General features: G+C 34.8%; 1 protein-coding gene across 15 annotated transcripts in view; it reads right to left on the bottom strand.

The window, feature by feature from the left end:
* ROBO2 (roundabout guidance receptor 2) overlaps positions 1-23,481 on the bottom strand; it is a 1,484,543-nt gene that overhangs the window by 133,223 nt on the left and 1,327,839 nt on the right. For 10 of the 15 annotated variants that reach the window (XM_037833592.1, XM_037833556.1, XM_037833566.1 and 7 more), the window contains exons 6-7: positions 13,327-13,454; positions 8,746-8,757 (exon numbers count right to left, since the gene is read on the bottom strand). In XM_037833592.1, the coding sequence (XP_037689520.1) occupies positions 8,746-8,757; positions 13,327-13,454 (140 nt within the window). The remainder of the gene's footprint in view (positions 1-8,745; positions 8,758-13,326; positions 13,455-23,481) is intronic. The other 5 variants (XM_037833573.1, XM_037833658.1, XM_037833614.1 and 2 more) reach the window with 1 other exon arrangement.

Genomic DNA, 23,481 nt, shown 5'->3' with positions numbered 1-23,481 from the left:
AACTGTCATTATTTGCAGATGACATGATCTTATATCTGGAAAACCCTGAGAAATCAATGACACAGCTATCTGAACTAATAAACAAATTTAGCAAAGTAGCAGGATACAAGATTAATGCACATAAGTCAGTAATGTTCCTATACACTAGAAATGACTAAACTGAAGAGACACTCAAGAAAAAGATACCATTCTCAATAGCAACTAAAAAAATCGAGAACCTAGGAATAAATTTAACCAAAGATGTAAAAAACCTATACATAGAAAACTGCATAATTTTACTAAAAGAAATAGAAAGAGAACAAAAAAGATGGAAAAATATTCCTTGTTCATGGATAGGAAGGCTAAATGTCATTAAGATGTCAATTCTACACAAACTCATCTATAGATTCAATGCAATCCCTATCAGAATTCCAACAACTTACTTTGTGGACTTGGAAAAGCTAGCTATCAAATTTATTTGGAAGGGGAAGATGCTTCAAATTGCTAAAAAACATTCTAAAAAAGAAAAATGAAGTGGGAAGACTTACACTCCCTGACTTTGAAGCTTGTGATAAAGCCACAGTAGTCAAAACAGCATGGTACTGGCACAAAGATAGACATGTTGATCAATGGAATTGAATTAAGAATTTGGAGATAGACCTCCAGATCTACTGTTGACTGATCTTTGATAAGGCCCCCAAAGCCACTGAACTGGGACATAACAGTCTTTCCAACAAATGGGGCTGGGAGAGCTAGATATCCATATACAAAAGAATGAAAGAGAACCCCTACCTCACACCCTACCCAAAAATTAACTCAAAATGGATTAAAGACCTCAACATAAGAGACAGTACCATAAAACTCCTAGAAGATAATGTAGGGAAAAATCTTCAAGACCTTGTATTAGGAGGTCACTTCCTAGATCTTACACTCAAAGCACAAGCAACAAAAGAAAAAATAGATAAATGGGAATGCCTCAAAATTAAAAGCTTCTGTACCTCAAAGGAATTTGTCAAAAAGGTGAAGAGGCAACCAACTCAATGGAAAAAAAAATATTTGGAAACCATGTATCTGACAAGACTGATATCTTGCAGATATAAAGAAATCCCACAACTCAATGACAAAAGTACAAACAGCCCAGTTATAAAATGGGCAAAAGACATGAAAAAACACTTCTCTGAAGAAGAAATAAAAATGGCAAAAAACACATGAAAAAATGTTCAGCTTCACTAGCTATTAGGGAGATGCAAATTAAGATCACAATGAGATATTATCTCACACCAATTAGATTGGCTGCCATTAAACAAACCGGAAACTACAACTGCTGGAGAGGATGTGGAGAAATTGGAACTCTTATTCATTGTTGGTGTGACTGTATAATGGTACAGCCACTCTGGAAGACAGTCTGGTGTTTCCTTAGAAAACTAGATATAGAGTTACCTTTTGATCCAGCAATTGCACTTCTCAGTATATACCCAGAAGATCTGAAAGCAGTGACATGAACAGGTATCTGCACGCCAATGTTCATAGCAGCAATATTATTCACAGTTGCCAAGATATGGAAACAACCCAAATGTCCTTCAACAGATGAGTGGATAAACAAAATGTGGTATATACACACGATGGAATACTTCAGGGCAGTAACAAGGAACGATGTCTTGAAACATATGACAGTGTGGATGAATCTTGAAGTCATAATGCTGAGCGAAATAAGCCAGGAACAAAAAGAGAAATATTGTATGTTACCACTAATGTGAACACTGAAAAATGTAAAATAAATGTTTATATTGTAGAATGTAGGGGACCTAGTGATAGACAGCAAATAGTGAAGGGGGAACAATAATCCAATAAGAACAGATAAGTTACTGTGGGTAAACTTAATGTTCTGGGAATGTTCAGGAATGACTATGGGTTGTTTGTTTCTGGAGGGTATGGTAGGAACAAGTTTGCAGAAAGGTAGTTATTTTGGGATATTTGTTTTTCTTATTCCTCTGATGGGTTATAGTCTGTTTATTTTCTTGGGGTAGAGTAGGAACATGTTGGAAGTAATGTAGTTATTTTAGGTTATTTGTTTTTTCTTCTTCCTTTGTTTTGGTTTTGTTTGGAATGTTTTTTATTAATTGCTTTTTAAAAATTTTTGATAAAGTTAACTTAAAAAAAAAATAAATAAAAATATGCAGAATCCCCCTGAGGAGCTGGGAGAAAGTGTAGAGGTGCAGGGCTTTCACACCTGGATGGTTGCTGATGTTCTCACAAACATCGAGAACAGGTGGTTTGATATGCCGAGCCCTCTATCACAGGACTTGCCCTTATGAAACTTGTTACTTCCAAGGGAAGACTAGGCCTGCTTATAACGGTGCCTAGGAGTCTCCCCCTGAATATCTCTTTGTTGCTCAGATGTGGCCCTCTCTCTCGAGCTAAGCCAACTTGGCAGGTGAAATCACTGCCCCCTTCTCCCCCCAACTTACATGGGATCTGACACCCAGGGGTGTAAATCTCCCTGGCAACATGGGATATGACTCCCAGGGATGAATCTGGACCCAACATCATAGGATTGAGAACGTTTTGACCAAAAGGGGGATGCGAAACGAAATGAAATAAAGTTTCAGTGGCTGAGAGATTCCAAAGGGAGTCGAGAAGTCACTTTATACACTATATAGATAACCCTTTTTAGGTTTTAATGTATTGGAATAGCTAGAAGTAAATACCTAAAACTATCAAACTGCAACCCAGTAGCCTTGACTCTTGAAGACATGTGTATAACAACGTAGCTTACAAGGGTTGACAATGTGATTGTGAGAGCCTTGTGGACCACACTCCCCTTTAACCAGTGTATGGATGGATGAGTAGAAAAATGGGGACAAAAAACCGAAGGAAAAATAGGGTGGGAGGGGGGAACGATTTAGGTGTTCTGTTTTTACTTTTTTTTTTTTTATTCATATTTTCATTTTTTCTGGTACAAGGAAAATGTTCAAAAAATAGAAGGAGTGATGAATGAACAACTATATGATGGTAATGTGAGCAACATATCATATTATACACAGATGATTGTATGGTATGTGAATATGTCTCAATAAAATTGAATAAAATAAAGAAAGTTAGGAAGGTAGTAAATAGGCATTAAGAAATCATATGATGTGAAATAACATGATGACACTAAAATGAATACAGAAAAACTGATAAATACAGAATCAAGACGAAAGCCAACAGAACTGAGGTATTTGAAAAAAAGGAAGTGAAACAAACAAAAAAAATACTAAAAGATAAAACAGAAGAAAACTCTCCTGAAAAATTTTAAATATGAATCTGCAGAATTAAGAGTTTGACATGTTGCGAATATTAAATACACTGTGGTCAGAACCAAGATATAAGCCAGCAAAGTTATGGAAGCAGGAATCCCATGGGTTTCAGGGAGTAAAAGGGCATCTCAGTCAAGAGGAAAAACATTCTGTAAGCCTCAGACTTCACTACTGTACCAATCAATGCCAAGACTGTGGAACATTTTCATCGAGTTCTGACAAAAAGACATTATGACTTAATAATTGTATACCTAGCCTCCAATATAAAGGCAAAGGACAGACAATGTCAAGTACACAAGCCCTTCCGAAAGAACCAAATCAGTGGTTAAAATCTGTCAAGCACAAAAAGTAACCTGTTCTTGTTTTTCACTTGAAAAATTAGAGTTAGCTTAAGATATTTTAAACGTTTCGCATTATGGAAACTCTGTTGGAATATACTAGATAAAACAGAACGCAGATTTTTTCATCTACCATTTAATCAAAACATATGGAGGAATGAAAAACGTGATGCTTAATAATAATTAAATGGGATGCTGCATAAAGTATCTAATTAGTGCCAGGTGCAGGAAACATTAAGAGCTCCTGGGAGGGAGGTGATCACCTCAGGTCGTGGGGCAACAGCTTGTCCAAAGAAGAATGGCTGTAGGGAATAAAAAAAAGCCCAGTTCTTCTTCTAAACCATACTCAGGATGCCTTTTGCAGAAAGTTGATCTTGATGAGAAAGGATTCTCATATAATATCCACATGTTTTCTGATTAAAAAATAATACTGGAATATTTCCAACATTATGTTAAATTATATATTGCATGCTAAATTTTCCAGATTCTGGGTGAGGGGAAGCATGTTATAAATATTAGTCACATTTTTAAAGTAATGTCTGCTTTATTACTTGCCATGAATGAATTTTTCAATCACCCATTTTTTATTGGACCTCTTGGTGGCCTCATGACTAAAATGCTTTTAGCATGCAATAAGCAAAACTCCACTTCAACTCAAAAAAATACAACTTTCTAAAATGAGGATATATTTTAATCGCATTTAGGCAGTTAATTGAAAAAACGTGTCGTGGATTTCTGTTGAGAATAGTGGTTGCTTCTTTAAAATAATTTCTTTAAAAGGACATGAAATTCACCTAATATTTATCAATTAATATCATATACATATTTCTCAATACTTATAAACTCGTGTGTGGTAAATTTTTTTCCTTTATCAAAAAGAAACATACTTTTGAGTCACCAAATTATGGAATATTTGTGAGTTTCCATCAAGTTGTGTATTGTCAGCTTGTTTTTGATATTTTAGACAAGTTTCACCTGATATACTCAGCTTTTAGTTTCCATACTGGAGGCAATCAGCATCTAGCATATGGTAAGCAAGATACAAACTGGAGCAGAGCTCAGCTTCAAAAGCAAGGCAGCTGTTAGATTTGACAGTTCTTTTCCAAATTACTCATCATGTTTTGAGTTGCTGCTAGGAAAAAAATGTGTTGCCCATCTCCGAAATAGATGTTCTTTTTTATTTTTAAGCTTGGGAAAGGCTTCCGATAGAAAATAAGACAGATGGGTATAGGAAGCAATATATTTATCCCTATTTAGACCACTTTCTTCTGTCAGTTCCTTCATCAGAAGAGTTTTCCAAATAAACAAATGAATATTTCAGACTTCATAGTTAACTATGTCCTAGGATGTACTTTTGCTTGTACATTGTTAAGAATGCTTTCAGAACAGTGAAAAGCCAAACATACAGGAAGAGCTGGCAGATTTCTAATTCACAAGGTGGCATTTATCAAGATTCTGTGGGAAACAGTAAACATGGAAATTGGATTAACATGCTCTTTTTGAGATATTGGTGACACTGCAGATAGGTAAGGGGAATCTGGAGAATACTTTCCCTCATTGGAAAGGAGGTAATTGTCTTCTTTTGGTAATAGTTCCAACACTGAGATTCCCTAAATCAAGAGTTGTTTCTAGAAACTCAAACATATGGCAGAAGGTTTTCAAACTGAGAATTGCATAGAGTTGCAAGTTCTTTTACTCTAATGCAGCTGGTAAGTCAATGACTTGGACAAAACATCCAGGTTAGGGGTTTATAAGATTTCTAAATGGAGCTCCCCATAGAGGCAATCCAGAAATTTTATCCAATATGTAATGCAGTGATTGGTTTCTGAGTCAATCAGCATTTCAAGATCCGCATTCACTTTTCATTTTCTTTCAAAAGACTTGAACAGGCACTACCCTCTGAAATTTCTTTAAACTTTATGTTCTTGGTGTATATGTCCTCACCTAATTTTTATTGGAATTACAACTGGGTTTTCTCTTCTTTCTGTTTTCTTCTCTGTAGATGTTTCTTTATACCAAGTTCCCTAAGAATTTCTAAGTTGAAAAACTTGCTTTTAGCCCACTATCAAATACAAATGACAATGTGATTTTTCTGAGATTTGAATACTTAATTCATTATTTTACTTGACGTGAACCTTCTGACCCTCCAATAAAAGTTCAAATATCTATAGTTCCTGAAGAGAATTGGTGGAAGAAGTTGATGCAGAGGAAAAATCAGGCCAATGCCCTCAGAATCAGTCTCTTTTTTGGTGATTCAATAAAAGCATATCCAACATTCAGTTTCCAAAATTAACAGTAGTTGTCAAGTTTAAAGTACAGTTCTTCATGTTTCTGAGCATTGTCATAACTATTCAAGATAGATTCATAAAATGACAGACTTCCCCAGAATAAACTACAATGTGTCAAAAACCTATTCTTTAGTTCCAGTCCAATGGGAATTTAAAAAATCATTTCAAATAAGAATAAAAAATGGAAATACTTTTTGAAATGGCACATATATGACAGATACATCTCAATAATCTGTGCAAATTACATTTTCTAATCAATGTGTTTTTTTCTTTGTTTATGTATTTTAAATACACTGCAAGTTATTAATATATTTTTCTATGTTCTGGGAACTTGTGAAATAATATATGTCAAGAAGGTATGTTTTATCAGCTTAAAGTTTCCACATATAAAGATCTATGAATTAAATTTAGATTCTTCCTGTTCATTTGAAAAGCCAAGATCTTATCATTACATTTGATGCCAATGCTAAATCAACCTAAATTTGGGAAACCTAATGTCATCCTTTCTATTAACAAGTGTTCTCATCCAATCATCTATTTGTTTTTATATTTACCATAAAAAACAGAACGTGTTAATATCTTAAAATTACTTATAAATAAAGTTGATAAATTTTTTATTGCTTAGTCATGAAGAATTTCATAAAAGGGTCAAATTGTTATAAACCATCTCGGTTATATTCATGTTATATTATGTGTGCTTTCCAATTTAACAAACAAAATGATTCACCTTCTGGGCCTCAAAAGCTGGTTCACAGACTCTAACACAAAGAGATACAACAGAGTGATCACAATCAGTTCTGACTTTGCCTTTCCTGTATCATCTCATTCTTTCCCATTCTTGTCCTAATTTTAGATGCCATACCATATCCACATCCTTATCATTATTAAGGATATTTACAAATACAAGAAAATAAGCCTTATAAATTATAATGACTGTGATGGTTTGAAGCTGTATATACCTCAGAAAAACACATGTTCTTAAATTTAATCCTTTCCTGTGGGTGTGGACCCATTGTAAATAGGACTTTTTCAGGAGGCTACTTCAGTTAAGGTGTGACCCACCTCATTCAGGAAGGGTCTTAATCCTACTACTGGAGTTCTTTATAAATGGAACAAATATAGAGAGAAAGAAAGAAAGCCACAGAGGCAAGAAGCTGACATCAACAAAACCCAGAAGAGAAGGGAGAAACCAGCAGATGCCACCATGTGCCTAGCCATGTGCACAGTATCCAAGGATTGCCGGCAGCCAGTCTTCTGGAAGAAAGCATCGCCTTGATGATGCCTTGATTTGGACATTTCCTCTGTCTCAGATTGTAAGCCAATAAATTCCCATTGTTTAAGCTAACCCATTTTATGATATCTGTCTTCGGCAGCCTAGCAAACCAAAATAATTTGTTTTCATTTATTATTATTAGCATGTCAATAATCTAACACCATCAATTTTAACAAGCACCATCAATTTAATAAATGTGTTTCAAGAAAAAAATAAACAACCTGCAGGTTATGTTCAAATTAATTGGAAGCAATAATAGTATTTCAAAAACATTAAAATGTGAAATAATGTAGGCTTCAGAAACTAGGAATATTGGTATATGAAATATTTTTCACAAATATGATCAATCTTGAACTCAATTCATTTCCACAGCAGTATTATTGTCTGCATTCTATAGAAGAGTTGAGGATCAGAGATATTGGATATTAGATAAATAATCAAGGAAAGTATGCCTAGAAATGACAGAGCAGAAATTTGGACTAGGAAACCATAGTTCTATACCACATTTGCTATATTACCTAAGAATGGACTATATAATAAAAAATCTGTGAATGTTTCAACCAAAGGAGAAAAAAAATATCATGAGTTTGGACCAATACACATCAAACGTCAAAAATATCAAGTCAATATTTTAAGAAAGCTCTGGAAGCCACATGTATAATTTTTAAAGCTGTTATCAACTGGATAATTTATTAAAATATCTCCTGGTATATTAAAGAAAAAATTTACCATATTCATTTACGCAGTCATCCATTTATGCATCTATTTATAACAAAATTACCAAATTTATTTTGTTTAAATACATTTATGGGTGAATTAAGCTAAACCTTAACAGAGATGCAGAGAGGTTATTAAATAAGTGAATTTGAAAAAAAAAATATTTTCCAATGTTTACAAATAAATTACCACTTAAATTTCTGCAAGTGCAAGCTTTTAACTTAGTTCAATTGTGCAACCCAATGATAGATTAGATACATTAAAAACACAAATATTAACTTTTCGTGCTAAAAAACACAGCTCACCCCTCCCCTGCCCCAATCTATGTAAGCATGTATTTACAGTGAACTGAAGCATTCTACTTAATTTTGTTTAAATAGGCATGCAAATAAGAAGTATGCAGCAGCTAAAAATATCCCTAAAAAGCTGGCACACAGCATAGCTTAAAATAAAAGTAGTGCAAAAAGAAATAAAACTTCTTAATTTAGTTCATAACCTTTTGTTTTAACTAATATCAATTATAATTAATAATTGATTATTCTGTAGATATAAGAAAAAATTAGTATGGTATTTTTCTCCTTATGAAAAGTTAGCAGTTTGTAATATTAATAATTCATATTTTCTTTTATATGAACATTGTTACCTATTCATTGCTATATAGGCAGAGTCACTATAAATGGCTTATCAAAGTGATGAAAAGATAAGGAGCAACTTTTTCAGCAGCCAGCCAGTCAAGTAATATTTTAAGAAGGAGGAATATATATATATTTCATTCTGTCAAACCCTGCTATGCATGAATTATGAAGCATTACACAAAGCCATACTAAATGGATAGAAGGATGGCTACTTACCAACAGGGCGAGCTGTAGACATTACAATGGTGTGGTGAGAACATAATAAAGAAATTAAAAAAAAAAAAGAAAGAAAAGAAAATTATCAAAATGCATGATGTGTAATGTTACATTTAAGTATGGACAGTAGAGTGATTTCCAGTCTCATAAATTCAAGTATGAACAGGATATGTGGGATTGATAAAACTGAAAGTTATAAGCAAAATTCTAAGACAATAAATATTTACCATCTCAGGACTGGCTATAAGTCATTTGAGAGATTTTAAGTAATGTCTCATCATTATCACTTACTGTGGTTATTATTTCAAAGATCTTTTTAGAGTTAAACAGCTTTGTAGCGCCCTGAAGTTAAAACCTATGAATATAACTATTCAAGTCACAGGCTAGCAAATGTCACGTCAATAAAAGAAGGCCTCACTGTCTGATTTAAATAGCAATTGGATTTTAAGCATGGTTAGTCAGAACCATTACAAGGACTACAGAAAAGCCCCTGACACTGCTTTTCAGCCAGTAATAAGTTAAGATCACATCACTTTTCATCTGTGGACAGGGTGGATGAAAATATAACAAATAGATTGGAACACCCTTAGAGATTTCAACTCAGTAGCTTCTTAACTACTGTTAAGCTTTTTCTTTTTTCTTTTTTTTGGCAGAGGACAGAGGAGTAAAGGAAACAATGATTGACAAGTTGATTCTGGTTCACACTGAGAATGGCTTTCAAACTGCTGTTTCAATAAGTCACTATTTCTTCTATTATACCATAACTTTCAATCACTAAAATCAGTAGTAATAGGCTGCCCGTATTATTAAAGCACAAAAACCATAAGACATGCTTAATAACACTTTTAAAAAGAATAATAGCAAATAAATTTAGATAGTAAACTGTTAGATATAAAAGCAATGGACAAATATAAATTGTATGGTCCCATTATCCAAATAAAGAAGAAATAGATTTAGTATGGCATTTGAACTTTTATGAAACCTTATAGTGAAAAATATACATGTATTCATCAAACAATTATTTTTGCCCATACCCCAGTAAACAAAGCTCTAGTGCATATAGAATGTGACTCTGTAACTTCCGAGTAGTTTTGTGTTGATGATGGCTCTTTGGACATTGCAACATGGCTATAGCCATTGAACACGTAGATATTCATTCACCCAGCAAATATATTACAGTATTAGCTTGAGCAATCATTAAAAAATATTATAGTGTTGCCTCTATATGAGATTCATGGCCTCATAACATTATTCACAGTTGAAAGGAGATTAAGACAATTGAAAGCAGAATAAGGCTATTATAGCAACATATGAAAATTCTGGCTTAGTGAAATTCTAGTGTGTCATACAGTATACATTGCATTTACTATAGCAAGAAGAAAAGAAAAGAAACAAGGTGCACATTGTACAACAATTTATTTCATTATTCTAACTGATTAAATTTCTTTCAATTTTACCAATGTCCAGTAGAAAAACAACTTTGTCTTTCATCTTTAAATGTGTATATTTTCAAATGCCGCATCTAGCTGAATTTCAAACATAATGTTTCTTTTAGAAATAAGAAGGCATCTTGATTCTATGCCATTAAAGAGAGAGAAAGAAGAAACCATGGTGAGAATTGTTTTTAAAGAAATGAAATAAATTTTTCTTTCAATTTATCCTGTGTTAATTCCAAAACGTTAAAGCTTCGTTGCCCTAGAGGAATGATGGCTTTTCCAATAAAGTCTTTACTTATACAAAGCCAGTTTAAGCAACTGAAAACTTGGGATCATGCTTACAAATATGCAATTTGTGTTATTTAACACAATAATTTTTGAGTTATTTTTAAAGGTTCTATTAGAATATGAATTATTTGGTTAGAATATAAATTCTAGGAGATTTGTTGTTGGCTAGCTTTATTTCAAAGTCAATAAAGGGCAGATACTTGCTGTAAAGCTTCATTTTATAATTCTATTTTAATCATGTTTTTGAAATGGAAATCAACTGAATACAGATCTTTTTCATATTTTTACTGTAAAATTCCCTTGCCTTTTTCCCAATTGGCTAAAGTGATTATCACGATAATACTTTAGTAGAAAGAGCAAAACAAAACTTGTTGTCTTTGTTACATACCAACAATTTATCCTGAAAAAAAACCAGCAGGTGGATATTTTCAAAAATCAGCAAATTAAACTAAACTGTGTCTCTGTGTTAAATGGGTAAAAACAGAAGTGGCCTCTTGGGTCAGTTGACCTTGTTCTAATAAAACAATCCAAAGAAGAGTTAAATGTTTCATTTACGTGCATGGAAAAAATGAGCACAGAAAAAAATGAGTCATAGATAGTAACATTCTTTTTCTGTTAACCTCTTAGCAAGAGAAATCCTAACTAATTCTGAAAATGGTGAAATATATTTTTTAACAATATTTTACTCCATATCATGTATTATGAAGATGTTTTTCTTTAACTCTGTTTTTGAGGTTTCAGTCTTGAATGACTGATAAATGCATACCACACAGATTAAAAACACTTTAATCCATCCACAGGACACAGATTTGGGAAAGGCAATTTAAGGTTTGCTGTTTAAAAAAAAATCCTACTCAAAACAAACAACTCTATTCGTTTCGTAAGTTAGGTTCAAACATCCATGCCTGAGGAGCATGCTTCGTTAAATGAAATGCTGAACCTAAAACTTTCAATAAATTATGAAAACAATTAGCTGGGAGTGCTCTTAAAGCAAACAGACCACTTTGCTTCCCACTCATCCAAGCATTCATGTATTAAAGGAACCCTGCAGCTTCTACAAACATACAATTCCTCACATATTCTCACCATTTGTTTAACGGGCAAATTTTTTTTAAGTGGAACATTTCTTGGTTGGTTGTTCATTATTTTTCCACTCACTTTAGGAAATAAACAACTTTAGGGATAAGTTGTTCAAGTGAACTGTTTTTGCAAAGGGCTACCTAGTTAAGAAAAAAACTTGTGGTTAAATACAGGAAAGTGATCCCTGGCTTATGAAGTCTGTATATATATATACACATATATATATACAATTAGTATATGATCATAGCCCTTTATGAACTGTTAACTGATAAACATTAACAATGTAAGTAACCAGCTTGCCAATTTTGTCTAAATTTGTCTTATATCTAAGTTCTCACCAGAATGTATGAAGTGGAAAAAATTGGCTTAGGTAGAATAGGAGTTGAGTTAATGAGAAGTGTCCAGGTATCCAGAGTGCCTGTCTCCTAATAATTTCTTGGAGGAAGATGAGCTATTTATAATTTGAAGCCCAAATTGTTGACTTGGAAACAAACAAAAAAAAAGACAAAAAACATTTTTCTTCCAGATGGAGGATCAATCTGATAATCTGAGAATTCCTGACACATTTTTGCAACTAATATAAAACTACAATCCCGTCTCCTAATCTTATACAACCTTCTGGGAGCATAGCTGCACGAGGTTAAGAGGTCTCACTAAACAGTGTGAGTGCCAATGAAACCTGGATGAAAACATGCAGCCAGCCTTCTTATCACTGAAGATGAGAGGAGGAGGCTTCAGTTCCAGTAGTGGGAGGAAGGATGAAAGACTGAGCAGGGCTGCGCTTAGCCATCTTTGTTTGAAGTCCTCCAGTGATGCTATGGGTCATGTCGAATTGGCAAAAGTGTAGCTGTCTACATGGTACTACCTGGTTCCTTGGACTATTTAATTTACCTCATCTAGATGACCATGTTACACCAGGAAGGCAGATAGATATTCATTCTAGCATACTCTAAGGGTTAAGCCCCCTCCTAATGTTTCTTTCACTTACAAGCGATACGAGTGGGTCTATAAACTCACGTTATTCCATGACTGAGAAAGGGCATGACACTCAGAACGTGAAAGTTACTCTAAGAGCGGCACTGACTTTTTCAATTATTTGAGGCCAATGAGCTTCACAAATCAGTCTCTAAATCAGATTATCTCAGTGCCGGAGCTGCTTCGTATCCATTTTTCACCTCTGGAAGCTGTGTTAAGCTTTTCTCAGATTGTATTTTTGAAAGCTGAAATAAAAAGCATTTCAAAACACTCCTCTACCAGGATAAAGTGACAAACTAGTGAACAGAAATCACTGGAGTACCTTTGAAACCTATGACATTTTAAAGCAGTAAATAGTTGAAAGCAATGTGAGTATAAAAGATCAGTGAAAATCATTTCTGTTTTTAAGATTTATTTTTAAAGACATATAAGCCATTTACTTTAAATCATATAAAGCTATCATTTCTTAAATAAAAATTAATCTATTCAAATGATTGTCTCTTTTAACACAAGTTTGAGAGTAATTTTATTTCAATTAATCAAAGAAAGGGAACAAAATGTGGGCATTTTAATATAATACATAGTATGATATGGCATGACATGCTATGATATAAGATGGTATAATAAAAAAGTATAAGCTGATAATTTGATTGAGATTTCACTTTCCAATTCAACCAAATATTAGTCTCCTAGAGGTATAATAAAAAAGTATAAGCTGATAATTTGATTGAGATTTCACTTTCCAATTCAACCAAATATTAGTCTCCTAGTTCAATTATAGTTAATATCTTAAGTCACTTACCTCGGACTGTGAGGGTAGCAGAGGATTCCACTTTTCCAACACGATTCTCAGCAATACACATATAGGAGCCCTCATCCGTACTCAAGGCCTTCTTAATTCTTAGTGTATAATCATCTTTGATGTCATACCTAGATAGAATACACATTGGTTTGATTAAAAGCATTGTGTATATTATAAACATAACATAAATAATGTAAAATATTATTTATATAACACCATTCAAATTCATTTTTCTCTTTTTATACTGTATTATACCTAAAACAAAACACACACACACACACACACATAAAATGTTCATTCATGAAATACAATTGTGTAGATTAAGGTATTGCTAATAAGATCAAGTTCACATCTGATCTCTAGCCATATGATTATCAATTGTCTACATTATGTATATGCATACACACATCCACATACACTCATAATACATACACCTCTTGCTGCTTCAAAACTATCAAAGACATTATAAGCACTATGACCTTGCTTTTGTAGCTTTTATCTATTAAGAAAATTAGTACACATTTCAGTTTGTTTGTAAGCTATAGTTCATTATTTTGTAAGTTACATTGTGTTCAACAATATGATTTATTTTTTAGGAATTGGAATTTAGGAGAGTTGAAATATATTAAAGAAGAAAACATTTCTTTGTTGGCACATTTACAAGACAGATGTCGTTCAAAAGAATTAAGAGGGTAAAAAGATTTTTTAATGTTAGCAATATTAACCCTTGCAACATCAATATGACTGAGAAGGATTTCTGGAAACGCATATCCTCAGCTCTTTTATATGCCAGTGTCATCTCACTTCCTTCCCTTTTAGCTAATACACAAAAGGACTAGTCCAGAATAATCTCTCTACTTTTAACATGAATTTTGGAGTATTTGCATAGGAATGTGTGTTTATTTGATTGTAAGAAATTACACAAACAAAATAATAGAACTCTTTTCTTTTCATTCCTTTCCTATCTGATCTTTCCTCTTGATTTTCACTAATGCCTAACTTAGGTGTTTGTTACTTCAAATACACATTTTTGCAATAACTTTTGATTAGTCATACTGCCTCCCTTCTTCATGTATACCACAGCAAGATCCTTATCCCCAAATACTACTTTGATTGACTCTAATTGCTCATAAACTGTGACTTTCTATTGCTTTCAGGACAAAAACAAACTTTTTAGATTTGTGTTTAAGTCTACATAATCAGATTTCTTTTCTTCTGCCAGCTCTATATAAAAGAAGAGCACAGCTTAACATTATAAGGCTAAGACATTGGCCTAATAACAGAACTAGTTTATAGAGCTTGGCATTACAAAAAGCGATGTCTGTGAACCAATTATACCAACTAAACTTAACTACTAATAGTCCTCTGTCCTCCAATTATGATAGTTACTTCTCTATCAACGTGTTTTGGGTGAAATTTCTCCTAACTTAGAATGCCATGGGTAATTAGGAAAGACTTGTTTAAAGACTTTCATTACTATCCCAGAAAAATATGATTACTCCCTCCTTGAAACTTATTGCTACAGCAGTCATTCTGCATTTACGGTTTTTTAATTACTGCCTATTTTGATGAAGGCCGAGATCCAGTCTGCTTTACTTACTGCCATATCCATAGCCCCTAAAGCACAGCTTACATCCAGGAATATATCCATGATGCTACAAGCACAAATTCAGCAGTCAAGTGGATAGAGCTTTAATCCTCCTACCCCTGTAATATTGGACAAGATACTTAAACTCTCTGGGTCTCAATTTCCTCATTAGCAAAATGGGGGCTAAGGACATCATCTATCTCATTGAGTGGGTGTGAGCTCTAAAGGAGGTTTTATGTATGTATGTATGCATGTATGTATTTATTTATATAAGAAGTGCTTAAAACTGGCAATAGGAAGCACAATAAATAATACATGTTTGATATTTTATTGCATCTAGGTGGAGCTCAATAAATATTGGTTGAATACATGGTGAATATCTTGTTTCCTGGGATACAAATGACAACCAAATGTGAAAGATTGCAAAGTTGCAAATTTTCTGAATTAGTGAATTCTATTTTCTAAGCTTTTTATATTGAAATTCTTTCCAACTTCCAGGACAGTTAAAAGGTAATACAAATCCCATATATACTCCTAATCCTCTAGATAGCCAGATCCACCAATTTCAGCATTTTGGCATCTTCTCTGTCTGTCTATCTATCTATCCATCCATCTATATATCTATGTATCAATCCATCTTCTGAACACTTGAGTGTAGGTTGTATACATCACGTTCCTTGAACACTTTATGCCATGTACATTTCCTAAAAATATGACTATGTGCAGTTATCAAGTTCAAGAAATTTAACACTAATATAAAACTTATAGTCTATATTCCAATTTTTCATATTTCCCAATCATATACTTTCTAGACTTTTCTCCTCCCTTGCTTAATTCCATCTAGGACCTTGTATTCTATTTCATGTCAATATCTTTTTAATTGTTCTTTCTTTTTAATTGTGGGAACATATACAAAACATAAACTTTCCCTTCTCAACCACTCCCAAGAGTAGCTAGCATTCAATGGAAATAATCACATTCACAATACTGTGGTGCCCTCACTACCCTCCATTACTAAAAGTTTCCCATCTCCCCAAATAGAAACCCTATACCCATTAGGCATTAACTCCTCATTTTCCCACGCCCCCAATACCTGGCAACTTGTGCTCTAACACCTATCTCTATGAACTTGCACATTCTCTGATATTTCCTCTGTAGTTATCATGGGCTTAAATTTAACATCCTAAACCTGTAACAGTCTCCTTTGCTTTGATACCAACTTAACTTCAATTGTATACACAAACTATATTCCTATACCTCCCCTCCCCTCCACACGTCTTTATATAGATACTGTCACAAATTACATTTGTATACATTATAGGTCCAAAAACCACTGATTCATCATTACATTTTATGCATTTGCTTTTAGATCCTTAAGGACATAAAAAAAATGGAATTACAAACAAAAAATACAATAGTAATGGCATTTATATTTCCCCATGTTGTTAGCCTCACTGGAGATCTTTATTTCTTTGAGCAACTTAAATCTAGTTTCTATTGTTCTTTCCTTCCAATCTGCACAACTTTTTCTGTTACTGTGGTCTTCAGCTCTGTTTGGTTCCTTTCCATAATTTCTATTGATATTCTCTTTGTGTTCATCTGTTGTTTTCCTGGATTCTTTTAGTTCATCATCCATGTTTTCCTTTAGCTCTTGAAGCATATTTAGGGACATTTTTAAAAAGTCTTTGTCTGCTTTGTCCTAGGTCTAGTCCTCTTCACTGATGGTTTCTAATGCTTTCATCTTCTCCTATTACTGAGCCATCACCTCCTCTTTCTTTGCATGTTTTATAACCTTTTGTTGAAACAAGGACATTTTGATATTTGAAAGTGTTATCTCTGGAATTTAGACTCTGAGGCATATGTTCCTTAAGCTTGTATCTAGCTAGTGTTATGATGGAGATTTTCTTGAATGCCAGGAGCTAAGGAAAAAGGGAGGGGGTAGGGGAAAGAAAACACCTTTCCCAGTCTTTCCAGATTGACCTGTGCAGTGCTTCTTTCAGGGCTTATCCATAGAATGAGTTTAGAGAATAGCTCTAGGCCAAAGCTTAGGGGCCTCCCTGATCCTTTCTGCACATGTGTCATGTCTTGGACATTCATGTGTGGCTCTAGTAGTTCCCCTATTTACACTGTTCCTAATATTCCCTCTTCCCAAGAAAACAGTTTCTTCATGGTCCTGAGCACTGCACTCGATGTACTATAGCTACAGTCTCTTCCCTCAGGCAAAACAACTTGATTCCTCTCCTATAGCATTCTGTTGGAGAGCTCAGTGAGCCATCATGTACATGCAGGGCAAGTTCTGGGACAGCACGTCCCTCAGGCCACCACCAGAATGATTGGGCCAGATACACATGCTACTGTATGCACATGAGTGATACTCTGCTCCTTCTGGAATCGGGACCAGTGATTAATGCACTGGGAGCATGGGTTGGCTCTGCACCAAGGTAGTAGGGGGTAGGGTAGGGGGCAGCCAGGGTGCCAGGAGATCCTGCCGCTTTTAAGTAGCGTATGTCTTGATTTGGTGCTCTCCTTGTTACTGCTGTCCTTTGATTGTTTCCGGGAGCTTTGAGAAATACGTTTCTGCCAGGTCTTGCTTGTTGCTTACTTTCATGGTTACCACATGATTACATGCAAATAATGAACCCTACTTTTAACTTCTTACTATGTAACAGGGTTCTATACAGAGTTCAGGTATAGCTTTTAAAGATACAGACAAGGACAATGGTCTGGTGGTATGGAGAGTCCCAGTTAGAATACTTACAGGATCCCAAGTAGGTACCTTGAGTACATGTACTCAGGAACTGAACCAGTCTCAGAAATGTATGGTTTGAAGTGGGAAGGAGTTTTGGTGATAATTATTAATGATTTTACATATAAAATGCTCAGCATAATTTATAGGAATTAGTAGATACTCATTTAATATCATTTCATTTCCATTTCCCCTTGAAGTTCATTGAACTTTGAGAGGATTATAATAAAACTAATTATTTTTTATTCTAGAAATACTTATATCTCCTACGTATGTGGTACTGCACAAAACGTTGGGATAAATACCTTCACAGGATGTAAGAATCTAGTAAAATGATTCTCACCCAGCTTAGATGAGGTCTGCCTTCACTTAGAGGTAGGTCAGAACTACCTCTAATGCTTTTTCTAGTGAATATGTGAATTTTCTCAGCAAAGGTTTGATAGGCACACATTTCTGAGAACCAGGCCTGTATTTCCACAGTTAGAAATAACTGTTACCATGTACTAGTCCTCCTGTTCCCATCATACAGGGGTGTTGTAATGTGAAAACAAACTTTGAGGACACAGGTAATGGAACATTTGGTTTAAATTCTCATTTGTTCATTGAATCTACTGGCGGAAAGATTGTGAATATTATCAGCATTATTGGTTTATATCAAACTACTTCAAATATATATAAAATGATAGACTATCAAGGTTAAATGACACCTTAAAAGTTCACTTACTGCAATCACATATTTACACTTGAATTCTGTTTGTAACATGCAACCACCACTCATCCACTCCATTCATATGGTGAGTGGCTCATTCCATCTTTCAATATATCTGACCATTAGAAAATCTTCTATATATGAAAATACAAAACATTTCTCTTAAAGTTCCTATGAATAGGACAACTCCTTATCTCAATAAGAAAAGTACCCTCTCTTTCCTGCAAGAGAGCCTTTTGAATTTTGGGTTTTCTATGAATTATTTCACCTTTAAGTCAACGATTCCTAATAACAACAACCCATATAGCGGTACCTTAATAGTAGATATGCAATCTAAGGGTTTTAAAGAAGTCTAAAAGCATTGTTATGGATTGAATTGTGTCCCCCCAAATGATATACTGTAGTCCTACTCCCCAGTATTTCAGAATGTGAACTTATTTGGAAATAGAGTCACTGCAGATGGAATTATGCAAGTTAAAATGAGGCCATACTCACTAAAGTGGATCTCAATGACTATTGTAAGGATATGACTGGTATCCTATAAGAGGAGGACATTTGGGCACAGACCAAAAGACAACAGAAGAGAAGATGCCATTCGATGAATGAGGTAGAGAATGCCACAAATAGCCAGCAAGCCGCTGCCAGAAGTCAGAAGAGAGGTATGTGTGCCAGTGTGAATGTATTACATCCCCCAAAACACCATTATCTTTGATGCAGTCTTGTGTGGGCAGATGTGTTAGTGTTGATTAGACTGTAATTTTTTTATTGAGTGTTTCCATGGAGATGCAACCCACCCAACTGTAGGTGATAACTCGGATTAGATAATTTCCATGAGGTGTGGCCCTGCCCATTCACCATGTGCCTTGATTAGTTTACTAGAGCACTGTATAAGCTCAGACAGAAGGAGCAAGCTTGCTACAGCCAAGAGGGACACTTTGAAGAATGCACAGGAGCTGAGAGAGGAGCTGCAGTTTACAGAGACATTTTGGAGATGGCCTTTGAAAGCAGTCTTTTGCTCCTGAGGAGCTAAGAAAGGACAAACACCCCAAGAGCAACTGAGAATGACATTTTGAAGAGGAGCTGCAGCCTAGAGAGATGTGTCCTGGGAGAAAGCCACTTTGAAACCAGAACTCTGGAGCAGACACCAGCCACATGCCTTCCCAGCTAACAGAGGTTTTCCGGACGCCATTGGCCATCCTCCAGTGAAGGTACCCGATTGTCAATGCATTACCTTGGACACTTTATGGCTTTAAGACTGTATCTGTGTAACCAAATAACCTCCCTTTATAAAAGTCAATCCATTTCTGGTACTTTGCATAATGGCACCACTGGCAAAACAGAACAGTATGGAACAGATTTTTTCCTACAGAACTAGAGGATATATGGCCCTTCTGACACCTTGATCTCAAACTTCTGTTGCTCCATGGGAGAGAATAAATTTCTGGTGGTTTAAGCCACATAGTTTGTGATATATTGTAAAGGCAACATTAGGAAACTAACATAAGCATCAATACAAATTTAACAATTTATAACTAAATCTGTATATGTCATACTATGGTTTGAAACTACCCAATGGCTTCTCATTCAGTCACTTAGAATAAAACCAATTTCTTTATGGTCTTCAAGGTTTAAAATAATCTGGCCCTTGCCTACAGGCCAACTTGATGCTCATCCTGTTTAACCACATGGCCCTTCATTTGGTTACTCAACATAGTGGCTAGTTTCCTCTTGCGCATTTGCAGTACTGCTGTAACTTCATGGAACGCTCTTCCCCCACATTTTCCATGGCTTATCTTTCTTGGCTTTTGTGATAGCCCCCAAAAATCATTTCCCTCAAGGTCAACTTCCCTGACCAATGTAAAGTAACTCTCTGCCCACCAACCCAGTTACTTTTTTAAAGTATTTTTATTACTTTTCATTCTTTGTTTTCATATTTCTGTTGATAATTTAAATACTTTTTATTTTCTTCAAAACACAAATCTTTATCAAATTTTTGTTTGCTTGTTTATTGACTTCCTCATTTCCAAGAGCATGTACACTCTATGAGAACAAGGACTGATTCTCTCTTGTTCTGAACTTGTTCCAAGTTGTCCCGACCTTGTTTCAAGCTGCGCCAAACAATCCCTAAGACCTAGGAGGTACTCAATGAATACTTGTTGAATGAATGACTGAAGGATAGCTACCCAACAAATGCTCTGTACCACTTTTATTGCATAGTCACTAGTTAAAAAATATGAACGAGGAATTGAAAAATTAAGTAATTTGAAACATTCCCTTCTATTACATCAAGAAACATAATAATGTTATCATGTTAATACACTAGGAGAGAGTTCTAAAACGTAGGTTAAATTGAGACCAACATAATGTTGCAGAAGTAAAAACTTGCAAATATTTAATACCTAACTGCTTATAGCTATACAGAGGTAGAACTAATATAAAAATCTAGCAAATCCTGATCAGCAAGCTACGTATTTGCTTCACATACTTTCACTAATAAATTTTACTGTGTAAATTATTAAATTGAATAAATAAATAAAAGCAGAATTCCTCTTCCTCTGTCAAACTAAATGAAATAATTCTAGAATACCTAAAACAAAAGTGAAGATTAAAAGGGAACAAAATAAAATTTCATGTTATTCTAAATGATTTTAAATCCATTATCTCCTTATTTTGGCAGAGCGATTTAAAATCATATATCCTATAAAAATAAAATTAAAAAATACATTTGCATTGTGTTCTCAAATAACACAATTCTGGTAGGCACAGAGGAAAGTTAATCCCCCTGTTTTATAAATTAGAAAATCAGGATTATAAATTTCAAAGTGAAAACAAACCACATAGCCTGTTCTTACACTTTTATAACAATATGATCTAGCAGAATCTGGGATATTATGTTCAATTTAACTCTATTTGTCAAGAAAGGAATTTCAGACATAAAAATGGAAAGATGAGTTAGATGGATTTGAACTCTCTATGTGTAAAAATAATAGCCTAAAAAGTACATTAGTTAATTCTAGGAAACCATGAAGAATATGGATGGGTGAATATGGAATTATTTGGAAAATCCAAAAATATCAATATTAAAGGAGAACATTTGAAGCTTAAATAAATTTCCTCCAGGATAAGAGGGGGGAAATAACATATTTCATTATGCAAAAATAAGAAAATACATGGAAATTGGTTATTCCAACAAACTGACAGTTCATAAATTCTTAGACATAGTAAAGAAATGATGAATTGTTGATTGCAGTATAATGTCCTAATGTTCGGATTAGAAACATAGCACTTTGAGATGTTGACTTTTCCAATGCCTAGGAACTCATGGATACTAAAGGTTTAGAAAATATTGGAATCTAGGGCTCCTGGTACAGGTTTTGTCAACTATATTATAAGAGTTACAGCTTTCCACCAAGAGACAACATAAAGATTTAACTAAAGAATAAAAGACGTATAAATGCATAAAGGGAACCTAAAGTAAGCAGGGGATATCATGTCATTGGAGATATTGTTAGAATGATAGCTGCTCCCACAAAATTTTCCTTAATGGGCTCAATGAGTAAATGCTCAATATAACAATGAAGCTTTAAGTGGCCAAGCTGATCTTAGTGGAATCTAGGCCTCATAGACTGGGTACAGTTAATTAATGTTGCATACTCTATGTGGCAACCTGTGGCCTGAGCAAAACAGGCCTGCAGATCTTGGGTGCACAGCAGTCTGGATGACCTAGGCAACTAAATGTTTAACTTACTGTCTTTCTAAGCCAGTAAAGAGAAGAAGGGTAAATTGACCTTAAAATATAACTTTATGCAAGCAGGCAGGAAGTGAGAGGCTCTTAGTCTCACAAAAAGAGCAAAATGTAATTGTTCAAGTGTTATTCTAGTCCTTCCTGCACCACCCCCCAGGTCAGAATGACCTATTCCTGCAACTATGCCCCCCCCCCCCATCCTTAGGAAGGCCTTTGTCTTAAACCCTTAGAAAAGGCTTTCGGTCGACTTCCTTAGGAACAGGATGCCTGCCTGGCCTAATAGAGCCCTCATGATCTCTCCATGACTTCTCACCTTGTAAGTAAGCCCTGAATAAAAGTTCATGTATCAGAGAATGCTTGTTGTCTTCTTTGGCCTTTGGATTGGCATGGCCCTCTTGGGCTGCGACACTCTAAATGAAGGGTTACAAATTGATAATTTGTGGGCTAAAATCTACAAGTTTTTTGTGCCCCCCCCCCCCCCCCCCCCCCCCATGATTGTTAGGCTCATGTGTCAACTTGTCCAAGTAATGGTGCTCACTCGTCTGGTCAAGCAAATACTGGCTTAACTATTACGGTGAGGCATTCTGTGGACTTTCATCATTAGTAAGTTGATTGCATTTATGGCTAATTACATCTACAGTCAACTAAGGAGAGTATATTTGGAATGAGAGACATTTAATCCAATCATTTGAAGGCTTTGAAAGAAGTGATGACTTCAGCAGTCAGAAGAGAGAATTTTCATGTCTACTTCAGCCAGCCAGCCTCTCCTGGGGAATTCATCAAAAAACCTTCATCAGAGTTGCCATCTTACAGACTGCTCTATGGAATTTGGACTTGTGCATCCCTACGGTTGTGTGAGATTCTTTTATAAAATCTCACATTTACAGATATCTCCTGTTGCTTCTGTTTCCCTCGAGAACCATGACCAATACACCCACTGATATTTTGAAATTATTGGAATAATTGCCATCATTTAAAAATTTGACATTTTCACATAGAAATTTGGATTTTCAGAACAAGGTCTGTCATACTCCAAAGCACATGCTCTTTCTGCTTCATCACACTTCCTTTCCAACAAGCCTGATAGATAACCAGTGCACATGTGAAGGCACTGCAGTTCCTATTAGCATCGCTATGGCACTCTCTAGTCTGAACCCTGACAGTACCCACAGCAATCCCGGGAAACTCAAGTGCATGATGGCAGTCTTTATGAGTTATCACTGTGAGAAGCATCTTTGGCCAGAGAAACAATAGAACTAAATTTGGTGAATGGCTTTAAAGAAATTATGTCTAAATAACTTCAAACCCCAACAAGAAAAACATTTAGCTCATTATTAGTGTCACATTTAGGCAATCTTAAGGGAATT

Source organism: Choloepus didactylus, chromosome 1 (assembly GCF_015220235.1).
Source record: "Choloepus didactylus isolate mChoDid1 chromosome 1, mChoDid1.pri, whole genome shotgun sequence".
NCBI classification, from domain to species: domain Eukaryota; kingdom Metazoa; phylum Chordata; class Mammalia; order Pilosa; family Megalonychidae; genus Choloepus; species Choloepus didactylus.
The sequence above is the reverse complement of the archived record's forward strand: the minus strand, read 5'-3'. Positions and strand labels throughout refer to the sequence as shown.